This window comes from Dendropsophus ebraccatus, chromosome 9 (genome assembly GCF_027789765.1).
Source record: "Dendropsophus ebraccatus isolate aDenEbr1 chromosome 9, aDenEbr1.pat, whole genome shotgun sequence".
NCBI classification, from domain to species: domain Eukaryota; kingdom Metazoa; phylum Chordata; class Amphibia; order Anura; family Hylidae; genus Dendropsophus; species Dendropsophus ebraccatus.
In genome coordinates, this window is record NC_091462.1 from 63,913,923 (window position 1) to 63,940,511 (window position 26,589).

The window sequence follows — 26,589 nt, forward strand, 5'->3', positions numbered from 1 at the left end:
TTGGTCAGTGGTAATCGAAACCATCAAGAAGGTGACCGGCCTGTCCATGCGTTTGGGTCCGGCCCTGTTCTTACTCCATCACAGCGAGATCTCTCTAAAGGCATACAAACATTCTTTGCTGAGTTACCTAGTAATGGCGGCCAGGGCATGTATTCCGCTCTGTTGGAAACAGTGTTCCCCCCCCTCCCCCTCGCTCTGGGTCACCAAAGTAAATGACGTAATGTGGATGGAAGATCTCACTGCAGAACTACATTCCACTAATAAAAAATTCCACTCCACATGGGCTCCTTGGACTACTTTCCAGGAGACTGATGCCTATAGAGATCTCTTGCGTACTGCTGCTGCCTCCCGGACGGAACCTTTGCCTGAGGTAAGATGAATTCGAGTATTCATACACCTGTTGTCGCACGCTGGCCCCCATCTCTTCTTCTCCCCCCCCTCCCCCCCCCCCTCCCCCCTTCTCTTGTTACGTGGTCTTCTATGTTTATTCGCTCCCCCGCATATCTGATGTTATAATGTAGTCCCATGTCTGTCTTGTGTTTTTGTGATGGTCTGTGTTTGGTAAAGTGAAAAGGTCGAGCTGGACAGGCGGGGTGTCCTCCCGCAGATGGTTGGGGATTTGTTCCTGATTTACCGTATGGTTAAGTGTGTCACGGAGCCGGATTGTGGCTACATGCTAACTCCTGATGACATTTATTTGCTGTTGATGTTTATCTTCTCCGGCATATGTGGCTGGATACTGTCATGCCTTGTTCCTTGCTTGGTTGAAAATAAAGAATTTAAAAAAAAAAAAAAAAAGAGCGACATGGGTCCTGTCAATTTAAGAGCGAAAAGGGTTCCATCCCTTTAAGAGCGACTTGGGTCCCGTCCCTTTAAGAGCGAGATGGGTCCCGTCCCTTTAAGAGCGAGATGGGTCCCACCCTTTAAAAGCGACATGGATCCCGTCCCTTTAAGAGCGACTTGGGTCCCTTAAAGAGCGACATGGGTCCCGCCCCTTTAAGAGCGACTTGGGTCCCTATGAGAGCAACTTAGGTCCCTTTAAGAGCGACTTGGATATCATCCCTTTAAGAGCGGCTTTGCTACTTATAATGGTAAAGATCATTGCTTGGTTACCATGACAATCTTACTCATGTCAGTGAGACAAAATCGTTAAGGACCTTCCATCTTCTACATCTTCTATTGGCCAATAGAGGAAATGTGACTGTGTGGATGTTGTGAGGCATTGACTGACAAGACCTTAGAATTTCTATTGGCTGCTATATTTCAGCTATTTGCATATGTGCTGTGATTGGCTGTTAGCGTTTAAAGTGTGGCCATTATTTTCTATGGGAAATTAGGGGTCTTTAAACGTAAATTTCTTAAAAAAGACAAATCCGATCGGAACCAAAAATAAATAGCACACCTGTCACCGCCGAGGACTTTGAAATGCAGTTTGAATGAAGTCTGTGTGCAAAGCGGTTCGGGCTGTATTAATCGCAGAAAAATGGCTGGAAGAAGAAATGGAAGAAGAATATGGATTACAATATACAGTGGTACCTCGGTTCTCGAACATAATCGGTTCTGGAATTCTGTTCCAGAACCAAGCAGTTCGAAAACCGAGCTGTAAGTTCCCATAGGGAACAATGTAAATGTGATTAATTGGTTCTTACACTCCGTGGGTCAGGTGCAGGGCACCCGGCCCACAGAGCGTAAGAATGCTCCCTGTTCACCGGAACAGTGAGAGTCAGCGGGCGGCTATTTAAACTACCGGCCCCGCTCCTGCTCCTCTCAGCTGCGGGGGACACCCTGTAAAGAAGTGGGGAATCCCATCATTATGATGGGATTCCCCACTTCTTTACAGGGTGTCCCCCACAGCTGAGAGGAGCAGGAGCGCGGTGGCAAGTTTAAATAGCCGCCCGCTCCTGCCTCTCACTGCGGGGACGCGCTGTAAAGAAGCCGGCTCTCAGCACTGTCCTCCTGTCTCTCCCCAGCAGCCCCCCCGCCGGCCCAGAGCATCCTCCGATACACTTACCCAGCCTGTACACTTCTATAGCCTGCGGCGCGCCCGTGCTGTTACGCCCGCAGCCCCGCTCACTAGCTTCTTGCTCCTGCTGCTCCCCACCGCCTCTGAGAGCCGGCTTCCTTACAGCGCGTCCCCGCAGTGAGAGGCAGGAGCAGGCGGCTATTTAAACTTGCTGCCGTGCTCCTGCTCTTCTCTGCTGTGAGGGACACCCTGTAAAGAAGTGGGGAATCCCATCGGAATTCCCCACTTCTTTACAGGGTGTCCTCCGCAGCTGAGAGGAGCAGGAGTGCGGCGGCAAGTTTAAATAGCCGCCCGCTCCTGCCTCTCACTGTTCCCGAACACCTCTAACTGTCAGCTGAACATCAGTTCAGCTGACAGTTATCCCCCTGGTTTTGTTCGGATACCGAGCAATGTTCGAGTACCGAGCAAAACTTCAGGGGGAAATTTAGTTCGAATACCGAATTGTTCGAACTCCGAGGTGTTCGGGAACCGAGGTTTTACTGTAGTGCTTTTTCAAGCACTATAATAAGTGATACTTACCTACTGTCAGAACTCTTTGGACCACTGCTGGTCATCATTTGGTCATCTCAGCTGGATCTGCCTGCTCAGCCAATCACTGACTGAGGCACAAAACAGCCGGTGAGCACGGCCAGTGATCAGCCGAGATATCTCATCTTGAAAGCAGGAACAAGCATTAAAGGGCAGAAGGCTAGAAGGTACCCCCTAGGGTGATGTTATAAAACTGAAATAATTAGAACTGAAAATTAATTATATAATGATATCTAAAAGAAACATAAACCATATTTTTACTGACAGATGTTATGTTTTACCAGAAACAACAAAATATGGCATATTAGAAGCAGATGAAAACTACAGAATCACAGCTATAAAGGAAAAGCCCCTGGCCTCAGATACAGCATCAAGACAAGCAGTATGTTCCTTATCTATACATGTTATTTTTGTGTCCTTAGGGTGGGTTCATACTGAAGAATTCTCGCGGATAAACTCAGCGGAATTCCGCCTTTCCGCGCGCCTTTCCGCCGGCTCCATAGACGCCATTCTATGGGCCAGCGTATTCCGCTATCCGACAAAAGAAGTGACATGTCACTTCTTTCGGCGGATAACGGAATACGCCGGCCCATAGAATGGTGTATATGGAGCTGGCGGAAAGGCGCGCGGACATACTGCAGAATTCCGCTGAGTTTATCTGCGAGAATTCCTCAGTATGAACCCACCCTAAAACTAGAAATCATTTTATGAATTGAATCACTCATAAGAACTACCCCATGAATAAAGCTCCCCAGTTAGGAGCCTCTTATATAAACCAGACCAAAGAGCCAATGTATTACAACTAGTGATGAGGAGACCCGAACCACCAATTCTGATTTGGGCTCGAACTCACGGGTTTGGCCACACAAACCTGATCACAACCAGTGACCAGGGCACATAACTGTATCCCTATTATAAGGCTGGGTTCACACTATGTTTTTGCAATTATTTTTCATACGTTTTTGCCAAAAAACGGATGGAAAAGCAGATGCATTTGTGTGCATTTATTTTAAGCCGTTTTTCCAGCCCCTTCCATTTATAAAAAAAAAAAATCAAAACACATCCGTTTTCTTTTAACGTACACAAAAATGTGGTTGACTATGTTTTTGTGTACGTTAAAAAAAGGATATGCTTTGATCCGTTTTTTTATAATAGAAGTCAATGGAAAAACGGATCAAAACAGATGCACACAAATGCATCAGTTTTTTTGCAAAAATGTGTGAAAAAAAGGATTGCAAAAAACGCAGTGTGAACCCAGCCTAAGAAGAATGTTGCATCCTTAATACCATCAGTAGAGCGGGAGAAAAAGATGCAGGAATACAAGCACAAGCTGGTAGAGGGACTACTGTCAGAGTTCCCATCCCACAGAGAGGGCTCAGTGAGAGCACCGGGCTGAGGAGAAGGAGGAAGATACCAGCACAGCTTAAGGGACAAGCACCACCTTAAAAAGCAGGGTGTAACAATGTGGAACATCTTCCTCGGCATTCCACAAAATCTACTAACACCATTGTCAGATACAGCACAAATGAGCAGGAGGCAGAATTATAAGACCACGTATGTTTCAACATATCTCCCAATCTCTACTTCCTAATCAGTTTCTAGGGTTCCAAACTGGATACCTGGCCAGAGCTTGCCCTCTATGCCTCGGAGGTGCTGGCCTGCCCTGCAGCGTGTGCTCTTTAAAAAGCTATTTTGCACCCAGGGAAGTCATCACCGACAAATGTGTCCACCTTTTCACAGTCAGCATGGACAGACGTTCCAAAAAATGAACCAGGCATGGATCCTAGATGACTTGTCCGTCCCGGTGCCTAAATAACAAACTTATGTACAGGCCACCTCTGCATCTTCCACTTCCTTCTCGTTCTTTACCTGGACGTCCGTGTCCTCTTTTAATATTATTTAATTTTTAAAAAAATATTTTAAATACTTTTCCCACCACACTTTGCCTGGGCAATTGCCCTGTTCTAATCCCCATTTTAGTTGCATTTTCTAGCCCTCGACCCCTATCTACACCCATTTTTACAGTCATTTTTGAGCCCAAAAATTCAGCTCCCCATTGTTCGAGTTAAGAAGGAAAGCAAGGAATGGATTTGAAAAGAGGAGAAATCTCAGGCTTTCCTTTTTGACCTGTTCTATTTATAGTCTGTCTCTGGCTTTGGCTTCAAATCTTTGGCAGATAATGTCAGATAATCTTTCTGTGTAACAACCAATTTGCTTAGATTTTTCATTGTGGCCTTCCAAGAGTCATAACTTTTTATTTATTTATTTTCTATATAGCTGTTTTATGTTAAATCTATTTTGTATGGGGAGTAAATTTAATTTTATTATTTGGGGGTATATTTTTTTTTATTTTATTTTTTAAGACTTTTTTTTTTCTTTACAGCCTATGGCTATGTTTACACAATGTCGAGAAAAACAGAAATTACTCACCGATAATGATGTTTCCTCAAAACATGACGGCACCATGGAGAGAGGGACCCCGCCCCCAGGGACAGGAAACCTAGAGTATAAAAAGTTTAGGCCCTCCTCTCATCCTCAGTGATTTACAGAAACCGAAGAGAGCCATGGTTAGTACAAGGATAACAATACAACACCTTCACCAACTAATAATGAATTTTATTTTTTTTATTTTTTTGCACACCTACGTAAAATAGTGTGAGATAACACCAAAAAGGGTGGGAATGTGGTGGTGCCGTCATGTTTCGAGGAAACATCATTATCGGTGAGTAATTTCTGTTTTCCCCATCAACATGACGGCACCATGGAGAGAATACCAGAGAAGAAACACACTAGGGGGGGACAATGGCCTGTAAGACTTTCCTACCAAAGGCAACACCCGATGGATCAGATAGATCTAATCTATAGTGCCGGAAGAAAGTGTGGGGTGAAGACCAAACCGCCGCCCTACAAATCTGAGAAATAGAAGCGTCACTCCTCTCTGCCCAGGAAGTAGCTATTGCCCGGGTGGAGTGAGCTCTAAGCCTAAGTGGTGGAGAAACCCCTGCCACAGAGTAAGGGCCCTATTACACGGAACGATAATCGGCCGAATTGGCCCGATTCGGCCGATTATCGCTCCGTGTAATAAATGCAACGATCAGCCGATGACAACGATCATCGGCTGATCGTTGATATAGGTTAGAACCTATTTTTGTCGGGCGCCGACCGCGCACTGCTGTGTGTAATAGCGGTGCACGAGCGGCGACTAACGATATACATTACCCATCCACGTTCCAGGGCTGCTCCTGCCGTCCGCTTCTCCCGGGGTCCCGCACGCGCTCTAACTTCACATCGGCCTGTCAGCTGATAGGCCGCTCAGCCAATCACCGGCCGCGGCGGTCCCGGCCTGTGATTGGCTGAACGACCTATCAGCTGACAGGCCGATGTGAAGCTAGAGCGCGCGCAGGACCCCGGGAGAAGCGGACGGCAGGAGCAGCCCTGGAACGTGGATGGGTAATGTATGCCAGTTTAGCAAGGGCTGTAAGGACATCGGTAACGATGTCCTTGCAGCTCTTGCTAAACGATTATCGGGCTGTGTAATAGGCGCTAGCAGATCAGCGCTCGTTTACAAGTATTATCGGGCCCTGCTCGGCCCATGTAATACCACCCTAACAAGCACATATGGCCTGTCTTATGCATCTGGAAATGGAGCCACTGCTTGCCTTACATCCCTTATTGGCTCCAGAAAACTGTATGAACAGTGATCTGGACTTCCTAAATTGTCTGGTAGACTCCAAGTATTGCAAAACAACTCGTCTAACATCTAGGCAATGGAATTCTTTTTCTTTATCATAAGATGGGTTCTCGCAAAAAGATGGCAAAACAATGTCCTGAGATTTGTGAAAGTTAGTCACTACCTTTGGGAGAAAGGCTGGATCGGGCTTAAAAATTATTCTGTCCGATAAGATCTTTGTATAAGGTTCACAACAGGACAGATTTGCCAATTCTCCTACCCTCCTAGCCGAGGTAACTGCAACTAAAAGAGCTGTTTTTAATGTCAAGTTTTTTTGTGAAATTTCCGTAAGGGGCTGAAACGGAGCATCTGTTAGGCTTTTTAGGACTAAATTTAAATCCCATGGAGGGACGGCACAGCTAACTGTGTTGGAGAATCTAGCTGCAGCTTTAAAGAATCTCATGACCCATGGATGACATGCCACTTGTTGGTTATATAATGCCCCCAGTGCTGAAGCATGAACTTTTAACGTGGCTGGTTTTAGCCCTTTTTCTAGCCCCTTTTGTAGAAAATCCAGAACTTGGGCAATATTTGGTTTATGTAAGTCTATAATACTGGAACCCAAAAAGGAGAAAAAAGTTCGCCAGATCCTAAAGTAGATTTTATATGTTACCGCCTTTCTACTTTTCTGTAGAGTGGAAATTACTGTATCAGAAAGGCTATGAGTCTTAAGGATCATCCGCTCAAAAGCCATGCCGTCAGATGCAGCTGCTTCACACTGGGATGCAAGATGGACCCCTGAAAAAGAAGATCTTCCTGATCCGGAAGCACCCATGGGTTCGTTACTGACAGACTCTGAAGAGACGAGAACCATGCTCTGCGAATTAACTTGGCTTTGTCTTGTCTGATTTTCTTCAAAACCCGAGGAATGAGGGCTAGCGGAGGGAAGGCGTACATAAGGCTCCATGACCAGTGGTGAGCTAATGCATCTACTCCTAGGGGCCGGTCTGCTGGGGACAATGAAAGAAAAAGCTTGACTTGCCTCTTCTGCCGTGTTGCGAACAAGTCCACGACTGGTACCCCCCATAGGTCTTATATCATTCGGAATATTGCGGGGCTCAGCTGCCATTCTCCTTGGTGTAATTGGTGACGGCTCAGGAAGTCTGCCCTCGTATTCATGATCCCTTTCATGTGCACTGCTGAGAGACTTAACAGGTTGTTTTCTGCTAACAAAAAATATCATAAGACAGGTTAAGCAATCTCTGACTTCTAGTTGTACCGTCTATTAATTACTGAAACTGTAGTAGAGTTGTCTGACATAATTTTTACGTCCGTTTTACAAATGAATTTCTTTGCTGCTAATAGAGCCTGGTAAACCGCAGCTAATTCTTTTTGATTTGAAGACCCATAGGTATGCTTGTTCCAACCAGGGGCCTTGGAGATTGCGATGATCCAGATGTGCTCCCCATCCCCAGGGACTGGCATCTGTGGTAATGACTTTAAGGGATTTATTAACCCAACTCAGTCCTGACGATAAATTTTGTCCTGTAAGCCACCATGAAAAGCTGTCTAGAGTCCCTTGAGACAGGACGACTTTTCTGTCGTGGTCTGTAGGGGAGCCATCCCATATCAACAATAATTCTGCCTGCAGAGGCCTAGAGTGGTATTGAGCCCAGGGTACTGCGGGAATGGCTGCTGTAAAAAGACCCAACAAAGACATACCGTTCCTTATAGACGTTCTTGGATTTTGAATCAGTGTTCTTACTGCCTCCTGCAGCTTCTGAATTTTCTCTTCTGGTAAGAAAGACTTCTGTATTACTGAGTCCAGTATTATTCCTAGAAACTTCTTCGTTGCAGGCACTAGAGAGGATTTTTCTTCGTTTATGATCCAGCCCAGGTTCTGTAGAATGGATAGGACCCTTTTTATCATGATCTGCAGTTTGTTGCTGCTTTCCGCCACTAGCAGAAAATCGTCCAGATACGGAATGAACAACCCCTCCTCTTCTCTTATGTGAGCTGCCATTTCCGCAATAATCTTTGTGAAAACTCTCGGGGCAATTGATATCCCAAATGGTAAGGCTCTGAACTGCAGGTGTAGAAGCACTTTGTCTATCCAGATTGCTATTCTCAGGTATTTTTGAAATTTCGGATGAATTGATACGTGTAGGTAGGCATCTCTTAGGTCGATGGATGCCATAGAACAATTTGGATAAAGAAGATTTACCGTGTTTTTTATCGTCTCCATTTTGAATCGTTGGTACCTTATGAACTGATTCAACGGTTTTAGGTTTATGATAACTCGGTAGGATTTGTCTGGTTTTTGTATTAGGAACAGGGTTGAATAAAAGCCTTGTGTCTCTTCTCCTTCTGGTACCGGTATAAGAACTCCCTTCTCCATGAACGTCCTGACCTCTGTCTCTAATAGTTGTTGGCCCTTTTCCCCCGAGTGACTCTTTGTTATTATAAAACGAGTGGGAGGCAATGAACGGAAGTCTATGCTTACTCCTTCTCGAATGGACTGCAAAACCCAGGAACTGCCGCAGATTTTTTCCCATTCCTGAGCAAACTGAGCCAGCCTGCCCCCCACTCGTAGCCCGGCGTCACTGGGCAGAGGGTTTTTTGGAATTGTCGGTCTTTTGAGAGAACATATACCCCCTGGCTTTACCTTTTCCTTTCCCGGAGGTTTCTGACCCTTTCCTCTGGAATCCACCTTTTCCCTTGTTCCGAAAGGACTGGTAGTGACTCCTTTGTGAGGAATAGGGAAAACCTTTCTTCCTGTCTGACGCTTTGTCTAGAAGGTCATCTAGAAAAGAACCAAACAAATAATTGCCTTCACATGGTATACCACATAACTTCGCCTTTGAAGCTGGTTCCCCCGACCAATTTTTTAGCCATAGGGCTCTTCTGGCCGAATTGGATAAAGCTGCTGAACGAGCCGAGAAGCGTAAGGCGTCAGTTGAAGCATCTGAAAGGTAAGCAGCTGATTTTTTTAACATGGGTAAATCTTTCTCTCCTGATTCTCCTGCTTGTAAGTCTTGTTCTAGTTTACTGAGCCATACCATCATAGACCTGGCTACGCATGTGCTTGCAATATTGGGTTTAAAAGAGGCTGTGGAAGCTTCCCAGGATTTCTTTAAAAAAGCATCTGCCCTCTTATCTAAAGGATCCTTTAAGGTTCCTAGGTCTTCAAAAGGTAAAGCTCCTTTTCTGGACATCTTGGCTATGGAAACATCAATGCTAGGCGGTTTATCCCAAGAAGGATTCTCTGATTCATCAAATGGATATTTCCTTTTAACCGCTCTAGGAATGAACCCCCTTTTTTCCGTTTTTTTTCCACTCTCTTGCAATAAGTGATGAAATGGTTCTATGCACGGGAAAAACTCTTTGTTTCTTAGTGTCTAGCCCTCCAAACATTATATCCTGTACAGATTTAGGTTCTCTAACTTCTTCCAATTCCATAGTAGCTCTAACCTCTTTCACCAGAGCACTGATATCTTCAATAGAAAAAAGAGGTTTCCCCCCAATATCCGAATCAGAGAAGTCAGAGTCCTCTGCTCCCGAACCATCTTTAGTTACCAATCCCTCTTCTTCAGCTTCACCAAAAACTCCCAGTGGAGCTCTGGAGGGACCTGGCACTTCCTCATCTGGAGGAGGCGGAGGCATAATTGTTGGTAGCGGGAGAGGAGGAGCAGGTGTCGGTACAATATCCTTCAAAGAATTCTGAATTTCATTCTTAATGATATCTTTTACAGATGAGATAATAGATTCCATAGAAGGGACTTCAGCCCTAACCATTCTAGAAATACACTCTTCACATGTGGGCTTGTTGTAATCAGACTTCAATTTGTCTTTACAAATCCTGCACTCTCTATGCCTAGAAGACCTTGAGCGCATGGCACTTTCATCCTACAAATAATCATAATGAAAGCCCATAAATGTATGATACAGAGGAAACAAAAAGTCATCTCACCACCCCCAACCGGGGGAGAAGAATGGCCGATACCCTGGATGACACTGCAGCGGATGACTCCTTCCTCCATTCACTGCTGGAGCTCATGGCTGCTGCTACTGCTGCTGTCTCTTGCCACGAGCGCCGGCCGACTCACCCCGCCGAAGATCTGAGGACACCAGCCCGGAAGTACCCGACCGGCGTGCCACGTCACTTCCGGCGCGTCCTGGCCCGGATTCCCACGCTACGTCACTGCCCCGCGCCAATAGGGAATCCCGGCCCCTGAACCGGAAGTAGTGTGGGTTGTATACCTGCCCGCTCTCTCCATGGTGCCGTCATGTTGATGGGGAAAGACATCTGTTATTGCAATGTAATTGACTTCAATGCAGTGACAGATGTCCAATGCACACAGTGTATAAAATGACGGACGTTCTCTGCGTGGACGTCAAAATAATGATCAAGTCAATTCTTTTCGGACACCTATTGCAAACAGCGGATGTTCACACACCGTTTTTTGTATTTTCACCCTTTTTACTATTAAATTCAAGTTTTTCATTAAAGACACACCCAAAGGCCAATTAGCCCACCTTAACTAGAATAATATACCAACAGCCAACAGCTGGGTTGCCAAACAGCGAAATGATGGACATATTTTAAACGGACAGGAAAAACATTGTGTGGACTAAGGGTCCATTTACACAGAAACATTATCTGACAGATTATCTGCCAAAGATTTAAAGGGATTATCCAGCGCTACAAAAACATGGCCACTTTCCCCCTACTGTTGTCTCTAGTTTGGGTGGGGTTTTGAAACTCCATTCCATTGAAGTAAATGGAGCTTAATTGCAAACCACACCTGAACTAGAGACAACAAAAGGGGGAAAAGTGGCCATGTTTTTGTAGCACTGGATAACCCCTTTAACCCGTTAAGGACCGGGCAAATTTATTTTTTTGCGTTTTCCTTTTTTCCTCCTTATGCTTAAAAGGCCATAGCACTTGCAATTTTTCACCTAGAAACCCACATGAGCCCTTATTTTTTGCGCCACTAATTGTACTTTGCAAAGACAGGCTGTTTTTTTTCATAAAGAACACTGCAAAAGCAGGAAAAAAATAAATGTGTGGTGAACTTGAAAAAAAACCCCGCATTTTGTTTATTTGGGGGGTATTTGTTTTTACGCCATTCTCCCTGGGGTAAAACTGACTTGTTATATATGTCCGGCAAGTCTTTACGATTACAACAATATGTACATGTATAACTTTTATGTTATGTGATGGCTTGTAAAAAATTCAAACCATTGTTAACAACAATATGTTCCTTAAAATCGCTCCATTCCCATGCTTATCCTTTGGTCTATGGAGCTGTGTGAGGTGTCATTTTTGCACCATGATGTGTTCTTTCTATCAGTACCTTGATTGCGCATATGCGACTTTTTGATCGCTTTTTATTACAATTTTTCTGTATTTAATGCGACAAAAAATGCGCAGTTTTGCACTTTGGGTTTTTTTGGGCGCTTATGCCATTTACCGTGAGAGATTACCGTGATGTGATAAATTAATAGTTCGGGCGATTACGCACACGGCGATACCAAACATGTTTATTTATTTATTTTTATTTATAACATGGGGAAAGATGGGGTGATTCAAACTTTTATTAGGGGAGGGGGCTTTTTCATTAATAACAACACTTTTTTTTTTTACACTTATACTAGAAGCCCTCATGGGGGACTTCTAGTATAAGCACACTAATCTCTCATTACGATCTATGCTGTATAGATATACAGCATAGATCAATGAGATAGGCACCGAAAGCAACCGAATGCCGAGCCGGGATCAGCACCGTTACGGCGCAGACCAGGGCCGTCTTAACAGCATTATGGGCCCCTGGGCAGAGGTGCGAATTAACCCCCCCCCCCCTAGCGGCCGCTGCCCCTCTTATCTGGTAAGGTACAGTGGTACCTTGGTTTAAGAGTAACTTGGTTTAAGAGCTCACAGTTTTTCAAAACTGTGACTTGGTTTAAGAGCATTGTTTTGGTTTAAGAGCTCCCTGTATTGGGTGGGAGGGCGGGTGGAGGAGGGACATGGTCTGAATAGCGGGGTCTACAGCTCTGTACTCTGACCCAGGAAGTCTCCCTCACCTGCCAAATCATAGCAGATCCACTTCAGGCTGGGGCCTACATCAGGGGACAGGACTGTGGGGGGGGTAATCTCTCCATAGCTGTAACCCCTCTCTCCCCGGACAGAGAGTGCTGCATGTATGTGCCCCCATCTGTCCTGCTCATTCCTTCATACTCCCTGCAGTCTCTGTCAAGCCCTTGTGTTTCCCATCCGCTCCATTACTGTACAGTAACTTATAATATCACAATATGTTTGTTTCATCTGTTTTACATGTTATTCAGAATAATAAATCATTATTTTTTGGGTGTGGAACCAATTGTCTGCATTTCTATAATTTCTTATGGGAAAATTTGCTTTGGTTTAAGAGTGATTTGGATTACAAGCACGGTCCTGGAACGAATTATGCTCGTAATCCAAGGCACCACTGTATATTGCCCATAATAGTGATTGTTATATATGTTGCACACATACAGTATATCACTATTACAGGCAATATACCTTACCACCTATTTATCTACCATATAGATACAGGTATAAGGGTGGAGCAGTAGGTAGGTGGTTATATAGCCTATAATAGTGATATATGTGTACAAATATATATATGGGGGGTACAGGTATATGTGGGGTATACAGGTGGTGGGTAAAAGCCTAATTAATATATATTGGTGCCCCTCTCTATATATGAGACATGTTGCTGTCCCTCTGCATATACGCCATGTTGTCTCCCTGTATACTGTATAATACAGGGAGTCTGTGTATACTGTATTATACAGTATACAGGGAAACAACAAGGCTTATATATAGAGAAGGGCAAAACAACATGTCTCATATATACAGAGGGGCAACAACATGACTATTATATATGAGAACCATGTTGTCTCCCTGTATGTATACTGTATAATACAATATACAGGGAAACAACATGGCTTATATATAGAGAAGGGCAAAACAACATGTCTCATATATACAGAGGGGCAACAACATGACTATTATATATGAGAACCATGTTGTCTCCCTGTATGTATACTGTATAATACAATATACAGGGAAACAACATGGTTCATATATAGAGAAGGGCAAAACAACATGGTTCATATATAGAGAAGGGCAAAACAACATGTTTCATATATACAGAGGGGCAACAACATGTCTCATATATACAGAGGGGCAACAACATGTCTCATATATACAGAGGGGCAACAACATGTCTCATATATACAGAGGGGCAACAACATGACTATTATATATGAACCATGTTGTTTTGCCCTTCTCTATATATGAACCATGTTGTTTCCCTGTATATTGTATTATACAGTATACATACAGGGAGACAACAATGGAGTGATAGGTGAAGGATAAGTATATAATACACTGCTGTATACACTGAATGGAGATATATATACACACACTCAGGAGGAGGATAAGTATATAATACATTGCTGTATACACTGAATGGAGATATATATACACGCTCAGGAGGAGGATAAGTATATAATACACTGCTGTATACACTGAATGGAGATATATATACACGCTCAGGAGGAGGATAAGTATATAATACATTGCTGTATACACTGAATGGAGATATATATACACGCTCAGGAGGAGGATAAGTATATAATACACTGCTGTATACACTGAATGGAGATATATATACACGCTCAGGAGGAGGATAAGTATATAATACACTGCTGTATACACTGAATGGAGATATATATACACGCTCAGGAGGAGGATAAGTATATAATACACTGCTGTATACACTGAATGGAGATATATATACACGCTCAGGAGGAGGATAAGTATATAATACACTGCTGTATACACTGAATGGAGATATATACACACGCTCAGGAGGAGGATAAGTATATAATACACTGCTGTATACACTGAATGGAGATATATACACACGCTCAGGAGGAGGATAAGTATATAATACACTGCTGTATACACTGAATGGAGATATATACACACGCTCAGGAGGAGGATAAGTATATAATACACTGCTGTATACACTGAATGGAGATATATACACACGCTCAGGAGGAGGATAAGTATATAATACACTGCTGTATACACTGAATGGAGATATATATACACGCTCAGGAGGAGGATAAGTATATAATACACTGCTGTATACACTGAATGGAGATATATATACACGCTCAGGAGGAGGATAAGTATATAATACACTGCTGTATACACTGAATGGAGATATATATACACGCTCAGGAGGAGGATAAGTATATAATACACTGCTGTATACACTGAATGGAGATATATATACACGCTCAGGAGGAGGATAAGTATATAATACACTGCTGTATACACTGAATGGAGATATATATACACGCTCAGGAGGAGGATAAGTATATAATACACTGCTGTATACACTGAATGGAGATATATATACACGCTCAGGAGGAGGATAAGTATATAATACACTGCTGTATACACTGAATGGAGATATATATACACGCTCAGGAGGAGGATAAGTATATAATACACTGCTGTATACACTGAATGGAGATATATATACACGCTCAGGAGGAGGATAAGTATATAATACACTGCTGTATACACTGAATGGAGATATATATACACACTCAGGAGGAGGATAAGTATATAATACACTGCTGTATACACTGAATGGAGATATATATACACACTCAGGAGGAGGATAAGTATATAATACACTGCTGTATACACTGAATGGAGATATATACACACTCAGAGGAGTTACACCCCCGATCCCTCCCCCTCCCTGTTTACCAGTTCACCCACGACCCTGTCTGCATCCCTGCAGAGAGCACTCCCATGATTAACACCTTCCCTGCCAGCTAGCCTCCCCTCTCTGGTATCAGCACATACTCACTCAGGCTTTGTGCTTCAGGCCTCCAGCTTCTCCTTCCTCTCAGGGCTCTGCTGGTGACGTCACTCTCCTGCTCCGCACGGGAATGCAGGGGGTGAGAGAGACCTCTAGTGACCGGAAGCAGAATGCAGCTTCCGGCCACAAGAGCGAGCTGTGCACAGCCCCTATCTACTAGCGCTGATCAGGAGCACTCCCAGTTAAAGGGCCAGGGAATATGACACAGGGCAGGGGCCCCCTAGGACGCATGGGCCCCCGGGCAGCCGCCTACCATGACCAATGGTTAAGACGGCCCTGGCGCAGACCCCGGACGATAAAGGGTGTGTGGATCGCTCCTGCAGGACAACGTCCCGGAGGAGCGATCCACCCCACTAGACACCAGGGAATGGCTCCGGAAGGTAATCAGATGCAGCTGTCAACTTTGACAGCTGCATCTGATTACCTGATTAGCGGGCACGGCGATTGGACCGTGCACGCTAATAGCTACGGTCCCGGGCTACATGCGGCACCCAGGACCGTGCGGCCCCGCTCTGAACTCCCTTAACGACCGCAGGACGTAAATATGTGTCTGTGGTCGTTAAGGGGTTAAAGCCAAAGCCAGAAACAGACTATAAAACAGAGATCAGGTCATACAGGAAAGCCTGAGATTTCTCCTCTTTTCAAATCCATTACTGGCTTTGGCTTCAAATCTTTGTCAGATAATCTGTCAGATAATCTTTGTGTAAATGAACCCATTGCCATGGCTGTATCCAGGTTTTCCCAGATTCCTAGGGTTGCATCCAACTTGCGAGAGATTAATGCCGAGCGTTCGGGTTCGGAGAAGATGCCAAACCTGGACACTTTCATGAAGTTTGCTCAGTACTAATTTTTATCTATTAGTTATCACTAATGGGCCTTATTCCAACTAATATGTCTTATAGAAATCTATCAAGTAACTAATAATTTCATTATATTTCCATTTATATTCAGTATATTTCATATAATTAATTTATATTATTTATGTTTCAGTGTCCGTGCTTCTATATCTTTTCTAAACACACAGTACCACGTGTAAAGGAATTTCTGAATGAGAAAAAGGTGAGATTTGTTTGACTGCTAAGAAAGCGTGATTCAGGAATGATGTTCTGCAAGGCTGGGCTCTCACTGTTTCTGTACATTTACCTTTAACAGAGTAAAAAAAAAAAAGGGGGTCAACCACATTTTGGGGTATGTAAAGAAAAGTCCATTCTGATCCTTTTTTTCCCCTTAACCCCTTAAGGACAGAGCCTGAAATGGCCTTAATGACAGAGACAAATTTTATGAATATGACCAGTGTCACTTTAGTCATTAATAACTTCGGGATGCTTTTACCTATCCGGCTGATTCTGAGATTGTTTTCTCGTGACATATTGTACTTTACATTTCTGGTAAATTGGAGTCGATACTCATAACAAATCTTTATGAAAAAAACCCAAATAAGGTGAAAAAATGTGAAAAAATGCATTTTTCCAACTTTGAAACTTCTTTGCGTATACAGAAAGTGGTTATACCACATAAATTATATATTAAATAGCATTAGCAACATGTCTACTTTATGTTGGCGGCATTTATTAAACTATCTTTCATTTTTTTTAGACGATAGGAAGCTTAAAACATTAGCAGCAAATTTCCAAATTTTCAGTAAAATTTCAAAATCAGATATTTTTAGGGACCTGTTCAGGTTTAAAGTGTATTTGAGGGGCCTGTATGTTAGAAAGCCCCACAAAGCACCCCATTTCAGAAACTGCACCCCCCAAACTCTGCAAAAGCACATCCAGAAAGTGTTTAAACCCTTTAGGGGAGTCACAGAAATAAAAGCCAAGTGTGTAAGGAATTTGAAAATTTTAATTTTCTGTGCAGAGATTTTATTGTAATCCAATATTTTTCATAATTATAAACCTACTACCAGAGAAATGCACCCCAATAATTATTGCCCCGTTTCTGCAGTTTATAGAAATACCCCATATGTGGCCCTATTGCGCTATTTGACGCAACCACAAGCCTCAGATATAAGGGAGCGCCTAGTGAATTTCAACGCCTCCGTTATATTTGGTCATTTTTGACTGTACCACTTCAGGTTGGCAGAGGCTCTGGGGTGTCAAAACCTAAAAAACACCCCTAAAGGGACACCATTTAGAAAACTACACCCCTCAAGGAATGTAACAAGGGGTGCGGTGAGCATCTGGACCCCACAGGTGCTTCACAGATTTTCCGAACAATATGGCGTGAAAAAAGAAAAATTTATTTTTTACACTAAAACGTTGTTCTAGCCTTCAATTTTTCATTTTCTTAAAGGGATAAGAGGCAAAAAAAGACAAAAAATGTGTAGCGCAGTTTCTCCCGAGTACAGAAATACCCCACATGTGGCGATAGAGTGCCAAGGGGGCGCAGGACGAGCCTCCAAAGGGAAGGAGCGCCAATTGGCTTTTGGAAGCTGAATTTCACTGAAAAGGATTTCAAGGGCCATGTCGCATTTACAGAGCCCTCGTGCTGCCAAGACACTGGAAACCCCCCACAAGTGATTCCATTCTGGAAACTACACCCCTCAAGGAATCTAACAAGGGGCACAGTGAGCATATGGACCCCACTGGTGACGGGCACAAATGTGGAACAATGTGACGTGAAAGGGAAAAATTTCATTTTTTCACTTTCATGGCACAAATGTGCCCGTCATCAAGGGGTCCATATCCTCACTGCACCCCTTGTTAGATTCCTTGAGGGGTGCAGTTTCCAGAATGGGGTCACTTGTGGGGGGTTTCCAGTGTTTTGGCAGCAGGAGGGCTCTGTAAATGTGACATGGCGTTCATCATCCATTCTAGCCAAATCCAACCTCCAAAATCCAAATGGCGCTCCTTCCCTTCGGAGGCTTGCCCTGCGCCCACATGGCGCTTTATGTCCACATGTGGGGTATTTACGGACTCGGGGGAAATTGCTCTACACATATTGTGTGTTTTTTTTCTCTTTTAACCCCTTGTGAAAATGATAAATTCAAGGCTAAACCAACATTATAGTGTAAAAAATGTAATATTTCATTTTCACGCCACATTGTTCCACATTTGTGCCCGTCACCAGTGGGGTCAATATGCTCACTACACCCCTTGTTACATTCCCTGAGGGGTGTAGTTTCCATAATGGGGTCACTTGTGGGGGGTTTCAACTGTCTTGGCAACACAGAGGCCTTTTGAATGCAACATGGCCCCTCAAAATCCATTCCATCCAAATCCAGCCTTCAAAAACGAAATGGTGCTCGTTCCCTTCGGAGGCTTGCCCTGCACCCGCATGGCGCTTTATGTCCACATGTGGGGTATTTACGGACTCGGGGGAAATTGCGCTACACATTTAGTTTTTTTTCTCCTCTTTTAACCCCTTGTGAAAATGATATATTCAAGGCTAAACCAACATTATAGTGTAAAAAATGTAATACTTCATTTTCACGCCACATTGTTCCACATTTGTGTCCGTCACCCGTGGGGTCCATATGCTCACTACACCCCTTGTTACATTCCTTGAGGGGTGCAGTTTCCATAATGGGGTCACTTGTGGGGGGTTTCAACTGTCTTGGCAACACAGGGGCCTTTTGAATGCAACATGGCCCCTCGAAATCCATTCCATCCAAATCCAGCCTTCAAAAACCAAATGGCGCTTCTTCCCTTCGGAGGCTTACCCTGCACCCGCATGGCGCTTTATGTCCACATGTGGGGTATTTCCAAACTCAGGGGAAATTGCTCTACACATTAAATGTTTTTTTTTTATCTTTTAACCCCTTGTGAAAATGAAAAAACATGGCAAGATTAATGATTTAGAGTAAAAATTTTACAAAAATTACACTAAATGTTGGTCTAGCCTTGATTTTTTTCCATTTCCACAAGGGGTTAAAAAAGAAAATGAACACAAAACGTGTAGGGTAATTTCCCCTGAGTACGAAAATACCCCACATGTGGACATAATGTGCCATATGGGCACAGGGCAAGTCACCAAAGGGACAGAGCGCCATTTAGAGGCTGGAATGGAGGATGGAGGCCATGTCGCAATTACAAAGCTCCTGTGCTGCCAGGACAGTAGAAACCCCCGACAAGTGACCCCATTCTGGAAACTACACCCCATAAGGAATCCAACAAGGGGTGCAGTGAGCATATGGACCCCACTGGTGACGGGCACTTACGTAGAACATGTGCCGAGAAAATAAAAAATACAATTTTTTTCATTTTCACGTCCCAAATGTGGCCGTCACCAGGGGGCCATATCCCCGCTGCCCCCCTTCTTAGATTCCTTATGGGGTGTAGTTTCCAGAATGGGGTCACTTGTGGGGGGTTTCTACTGTCCTGGCCGCACAGAGGCTTTGTAATTGCATCATGGCATCCTCTAATGGGAATGGCGGCCATACCTATTTAGCTGGGGAAAAGGGACAATTCTAATTTATTTGGGGGTATTAGGCCAATTATTAGTTTATAAGGTTGGAAATGACAGGTGTCCATCAAACTCAACCTGTGTTGATCCAGAGGAAGGCAAAAAAAAACCCTCGTAAGGCAGACGACAGTAGCCTCATCACAGGGGAAAAATTCCTTCCCGACTCCATAATGGCGATCAGAATAATCCCTGGATCAACGTGACCCCTGAAATAGGAATAAGGGACAGAATTTAGATAATGTAGAACCCCAATGACGTGTGGTGCACCTTGAAGCGATCCAGTATGCAGAGGCCGGGGTGATCAGGACAGGTGTCACACTGGTAAATGGTGTCCTTCCTGATCCCCCTGTTACACCACACTCTGCACTTCTTCTGGGGTCTCCCTTTCTCCAGTGTGGGGGACGTCACCTGGAAAATGTTGTCCTGGTGCGATACGGGGTCCCTCATATCCAGAAGCGCTGGGTCCGCTCCATGGCTGCTAAATATTAGGGCGCTATTACTGCTTCTGATATTTACGGATTGTGCCGCAAGCTACAGGGCAGCGAGGGACCAGAAGAGGGGGTGCTGGTATAAAAGTTATCCCCGTACAGATGGTGACCTTTATCCAGCAGTGGGAAGATCAGTTCCCGGACGATCTTCCCACTAACTCCGAGGATGGGGGGGCATCTGGGGGCTGGATTCGGGTGTCCCTTCCTACATACACTCTAAGGGTACGTGCACACTGCGGAATCGCGACAGATAACCCTTCGTGCATTCCACAGCTGGCACCCACCGGCGGACTGATGCAGGCGCGCGTCTCCACACGTGTCATAGACTCCATTCTATGCACGGGCGGATTCCGCTCTCCGTCCAACGTGTTCATTCTTTGGATGGACGATGGAATCCGCCCGTGCATAGAATGGATTCTATGACACGGGTGGAGACACATGCCTGCATCAGTCCGCCGGCGGGTGCCAGCTGTGGAATGCACGAAGGGTTATCCTTCGCCATTCCGCAGTGTGCACGTACCCGAAATCTGTAAGTGTACCCTAAGGTACGCTCACAGAGTTTGTAGAATTTCACTCCATACCGTCATCTCTTATTGGGACGGTACTGGCGGAAAAGATGTGTCTGGGGGGCAGCGTACGCTACACTACCCCCAGACACGTCACTGGAGGATGAGGATGATGAGGATGAATGGAGGAACGAAGGACCCCCCATTCATCCTCACTGGCTGTTTCGGTGTCGGAGGTAATAATAACGTATCCCTCTGACGCCGAAAACACCCAGGGGGCCATCTTTATACGGGGATTAGTATATGGGGTATGTAGTGGTGTAGTGTCAAACTTTATTCAATGTAGTGTGGTGTAATGTAGTGTTTTTTACGTGTTTTTTTACAGTAAGTATAAAAAAAAAACCTACGCCAACAAAGGAGTTGCTGATAAATGCCGCACTTATGTGCGGCACTTATAAGCAGACCGTGGCAGTAGAATATAGAAAAAAAACACCCTACGCCAAAAAGGAGGAGTTGCTGATTAGCAGCGCACTTTCGTGCGATGCTGATCAACACTCAGCGGCGATAGGGTGCGGAAAATAGAAAAAAAAAAATTTGAAAAAAAAAATTAAAAAATTCTGAACATCCCTGTAGCTGCTGATAAGTGTATTACACATATCAGCCGCTAGAGGGCAGCAGAGCGCAAAATACGGAAAGAGCCGACGCTGGAGCCGAAAATAGCCGAGAGAAGCCGAACGTGACGTCACGGAAGAAGCCGAAGACCCGAACGAAGACGAGGATGCCGCGAACCCGGAAGACGCCGATCAGGAGCCCGGGACAGGTGAGTAATGTACAAATACCTGCTCTGGACCCCTCGGCTACCTAGCTGAGGGGTCCAGGGCAGGTATTTACTATATTGTGGGACTCTGATCGCCGTGCCACCGGCCCGATCGCCGTGAATGGCCGGCCGGTACCGGCCGGCCGTTCACGGCGATCGGGCCGGTGGCACGGCGATCACCATTACTTTTTACAGTAATGGCGGTCGGTGCCGTCCTCGGACAGCACCGACCGCCATTTTTTTCCGGGTCATCGGGTCGCCGATGACCCGGAAAGGTTCCGATCGCCGCTATTGGCTGATCTGAATTGATCAGCCTATAGCGGCGATCGTAAGCACGGGGGGTGTTAACCACCCCCCGTGCCGTGAAGCTAAGATGGCCTGCTATGATTTATAGCAGGCCATCTTCCCCGACCGCTGTGTGTGAACACGCAGCGATCGGGGAAACATCGGGCGTAAATTTACGCCCTGATGCGCCAAGTACCAGGGCGCGAGGGCGTAAGTTTACGCCCGATGTCGTTAAGGGGTTAATGTTAGTGAAAGGGAAATGGATTCTGCAGTATGGCATACAGCAGCATCCGCTTTTACAATCCATTTTTTATTCTTTTCTCCTGTGAGTTAAATAGCCATAAAAACACAGTGTGAACCCAGTCTAAGTAATAAAGAATAAAATGTCGATCATCTGGCAGCTATATCCAACACAGAACTGCAAGAATTAAACTAACAAAATAGATAACAAAAAGATATTTATGGCAGAAAATAGAACAAACAGACATTTTTATAGAAGTAAAACAAATATATAAATCTTGAATTTACATAGTTACATAATGGATAAGGCTGAAAAAAAGTTAAGAGTCCATCAAGTTCAACTGTACCATCAAGTTATAACCTTACTGTGTTGATACAGATGAAGGCAAGAAAAAACCCTGATGAGGCAGATACCAATTGCCACATAGGAGGGTAGATTTACTTTTTTACATTTCCAAATATGGAAATCAGAATAATTCTCTGGATCAACATCCTATCACCAGAAATCTAATACCCAAAACTCATATTTTTTAAGAAATGCATCCAGGCCTCCCTATAAAGAGTCACTGTTGTATTTTTTTTTTTTACAGAAATCAATAGTCCAGGCGATTTTAAGAAACTTTGTAATTGGGTTTATTAGCCAAATATGCCATTATCTTCATTTAAAAAGCCTTTTCCCAGTTCCCCCCTCCTCTCCTCTTTTCCATCCACTGCAAAAAATCAGGAAATTGTGACTTGTTGCATGAGTCACACTCTGTCTGTTCCTATAGAGAGGGGAGGGGGGAGGAGGGAGTTAGCCAGCAGCAGAAAGTTGAGAACAAAGGGATTACAGGCACAGAGCTGGGTGACAGCTGTAATCAGAGCTCAGAGCAGGTCCTGGTGACAGAGGAGATACAGGGTGAGGTATTTTTAGATTTAACTCTTTGTTGCCCTGTTTTGGTCTTTTATTTAGCTCTGTCAATAGAAGAACAATGAAAACAGGAGGGAGAGCTTTAAACTGCTTTTTCATGATAAAAATGTATTTTTCAGCTAATAAACCCAATGACAAAGATTCTTAAAATCGCCTGGACTATTGATTTCTGCAAAAAAAAATAAATAAATAAAATTTCACGACAGAGACACTTTAAGTTGTGTAATGAGTCAGCCATGACAGCATCAGTTGGCAGAGTTCCATAGTCTCACTGCTCTTACAAACGAAAAGGGTGTAGCCAGCTCACCACCTCCTCACACCTGGTACGCAGTGTATAGTATATCAGAAAAGAAACTGCTAGGTTCAGTGCTCAGTGTAGATTTATTTAATGATCCATAAAAGCCCCATGGACCAACATCTCAGACAGACACCAATGCATTTCAGGAACTACACGTACTACAGGTACTACACCCTTTGTCGTGGCTAACTGACCTGCTACATGTGTGCAGTTTATATTCATGAACACTCCTTCATGAACGTAATAACGTCACCCCGTACATTGATTACACATGTCAAACACACAATTGGTAACAAAATAGCTAAAAGGTGACGTTGTTATGTGTCTGAATGAGTGTTCATAAATATAAATTGCACACATGTAACAGGTCAGTTAGTCTTGACTAAGGGTATGTGTAGTATCTGAAATGCATTGGCGGGGGCGTAACTAGGATTCATGGGGCCCCATAGCAAAAAAGTGTATGGGGTCCCCCAACATATCAGTCCCTGCTGGTTGGGGCAGCTCTGAGTCCAGGGGGTGACCTCCATTATACTGACCACTATACAAGATGCTAGGGAAGCGGGATGAACCCATTATACAGGATACCAGGGAGGCTGACTGACCCCATTATACAGGATAGCAGGGAGACTGACTGACCCCATTATACAGGATGCCAGGAAAGCTGAGTGACCCCATTATACAGGATGCCAGGGAAGCTGGTGACCCCATTATACAGGATGCCAGGGAAGCTGGTGACCCCATTATACAGGATGCCAGGGAAGCTGGTGACCCCATTTTACAGGATGCCAGGGAAGCTGAGTGACCCCCATTATACAGGATGCCAGGGAAGCTGAGCCTGAGTGACCCCCATTATACAGGATGCCAGGGAAGCTGAGCCTGAGTGACCCCCATTATACAGGATGCCAGGGAAGCTGAGCCTGAGTGACCCCCACTATACAGGATGCCAGGGAAGCTGGTGACCCCCATTCTACAGGATGCCAGGGAAGCTGAGTGACCCCATTATACAGGATGCCAGGGAAGCTGGTGACCCCATTATACAGGATGCCAGGGAAGCTGGTGACCCCATTATACAGGATGCCAGGGAGGCTGAGCGACCCCCATTATACAGGATGCCAGGGAAGCTGAGCCTGAGTGACACCCATTATACAGGATGCCAGGGAAGCTGAGCCTGAGTGACCCCCATTATACAGGATGCCAGGGAAGCTGGTGACCCCCATTATACAGGATGCCAGGGAAGCTGAGCCTGAGTGACCCCCATTATACAGGATGCCAGGGAGGCTGAGCGATCCCCATTATACAGGATGCCAGGGAAGCTGAGCCTGAGTGACCCCCATTATACAGGATGCCAGGGAAGCTGAGTGACCCCATTATACAGGATGCCATGGAAGCTGAGTGACCCCATTATACAGGATGCCAGGGAAGCTGGTGACCCACATTATACAGGATGCCAGGGAAGCTGAGTGACCCCATTATACAGGATGCCAGGGAAGCTGGTGACCCCATTATACAGGATGCCAGGGAAGCTGTGTGACACCATTTTACAGGATGTCAGGGAAGCTGAGTGACCCCATTATACAGGATGCCAGGGAAGCTGGTGACCCCATTATACAGGATGCCAGGGAAGCTGGTGACCCCATTATACAAGATGCCAGGGAAGCTGAGCCTGAGTGACCCCCATTATACAGGATGCCAGGGAAGCTGAGCCTGAGTGACCCCATTATACAGGATGCCAGGGAAGCTGAGTGACCCCATTATACAGGATGCCAGGGAAGCTGAGCCTGAGTGACCCCCATTATACAGGATGCCAGGGAAGCTGAGCCTGAGTGACCCCCATTATACAGGATGCCAGGGAAGCTGAGCCTGAGTGACCCCCATTATACAGGATGCCAGGAAAGCTGAGTGACCCCCATTATACAGGATGCCAGGAAAGCTGAGTGACCCCCATTATACAGGATGCCAGGGAAGCTGAGCCTGAGTGACCCCCATTATACAGGATGCCAGGGAAGCTGAGCCTGAGTGACCCCCATTATACAGGATGCCAGGGAAGCTGAGCCTGAGTGACCCCCATTATACAGGATGCCAGGGAAGCTGAGCCTGAGTGACCCCATTATACAGGATGCCAGGGAAGCTGAGCCTGAGTGACCCCCATTATACAGGATGCCAGGGAAGCTGAGCCTGAGTGACCCCCATTATACAGGATGCCAGGAAAGCTGAGCCTGAGTGACCCCCATTATACAGGATGCCAGGGAGGCTGGTGACCCCATTATACAGGATACCAGGGAAGCTGAGTGTCTTCCAGCTGGCAGTGATAGTTACCATCTTCCTGCTGTGTCTCCTCCTCAGGCCATGTGCGATGAGCGAATATCCCACCCGCAGTGGGCGCTGGGGGCGGGGCTTGCCGCGATGGGGGCGGGGCTTGCCGCGATGGGGGCGGGGCTTAGCGGAACATCCCGGGACTGTTCCACTTGTGGAGAGGGGGACACTGGTGCAGGACGCTCTGAGCCTGTGTCAGGGGGAGGTGCGGAGGTGTTACAGAGGGGATTGCAGACGCTCCCTTCTGCGTCTCTGGCAGGGTGCTTAACCATCAGTAGCGTAGCTACCTTGAAGACAGGGGAGACAGGCCAGGCGGGCCCCCGGGCCCCCTGCAGTGCAGGGCCCCATAGCAACTGCCTTCCCTGCCTTCATGGTAGCTACGCCACTGGTGTCTGCCTGGTGAAAAGAAGCTGTAAGTGAAAGAGGGAAGTCCAGGGTTGGGAGAAATGTCCCCTGCTGCAAGGAGAATTGTAAGAGTAAATGATTTAGTGACTTATGAGGACGGTTTCCGTGCTGCACCTTGCAGAGTGAAAGGGGACGGGGGTTCAGGAATGTGAAGAGTAAATGTGAACAGTATACGGGTGAAGGAAGGAGAGAGGGGCTGATGTGGACACAGGGGGAATGGATCAGATTAGGGATGGTCCGAACCTGGTTCGGGTCGGGTTCGTACAAACCCGAACCCTCGGAAATGATTCCCGTTGTCTGCCCTCTCCGTGGAGAGGGTGGATACAGCGGAAGGACCGCCTGGAAAACTGGGATACAGCCATAACCATGCCGATCGGTCGGGTTCATACGAACCAGAACCTCGGCAGATTCGGACCATCCCTAGATCAGATCATTAGATATTTATGTGGATTTGTACATTTTTTTTTCTTCCTAAATCCATTCTATGTGTGTGAGCACACAGTTGACCACATGCTAACGGTATCTGCTGAAAGTGTGTATACTCCACCACCATTCAATCAGCAACGGCCATAGTGTATACTGTATGTTGCAGGGAAATGATAAAATCAGGGATTTGCTGAAATCCTGGGAAGTGATAAAATGACCACTCTGTGGGGTCATCTTCCTATAGAAAGTCAGGGAGTTGATCAAATCCCTGAACTGTTTCAGTTAAATGATCAAATGAACAAGCCTCGTCAAGCCTGGTTCA

The 26,589-nt window shown here is 45.4% G+C and overlaps 1 protein-coding gene across 2 annotated transcripts in view; it reads left to right on the top strand.

The window, feature by feature from the left end:
• Nucleotides 1-26,589, top strand: part of LOC138801082 (glucose-1-phosphate thymidylyltransferase-like) — a 61,392-nt gene that overhangs the window by 20,210 nt on the left and 14,593 nt on the right. Inside the window, exons 6-7 of one of the 2 annotated variants that reach the window (XM_069983538.1) lie at nt 2,836-2,933; nt 16,163-16,231. In XM_069983538.1, the coding sequence (XP_069839639.1) occupies nt 2,836-2,933; nt 16,163-16,231 (167 nt within the window). Of the gene's footprint in view, nt 1-2,835; nt 2,934-4,934; nt 5,127-16,162; nt 16,232-26,589 lie in introns of those variants that run through there. The other variant, XM_069983539.1, reaches the window with a different exon arrangement.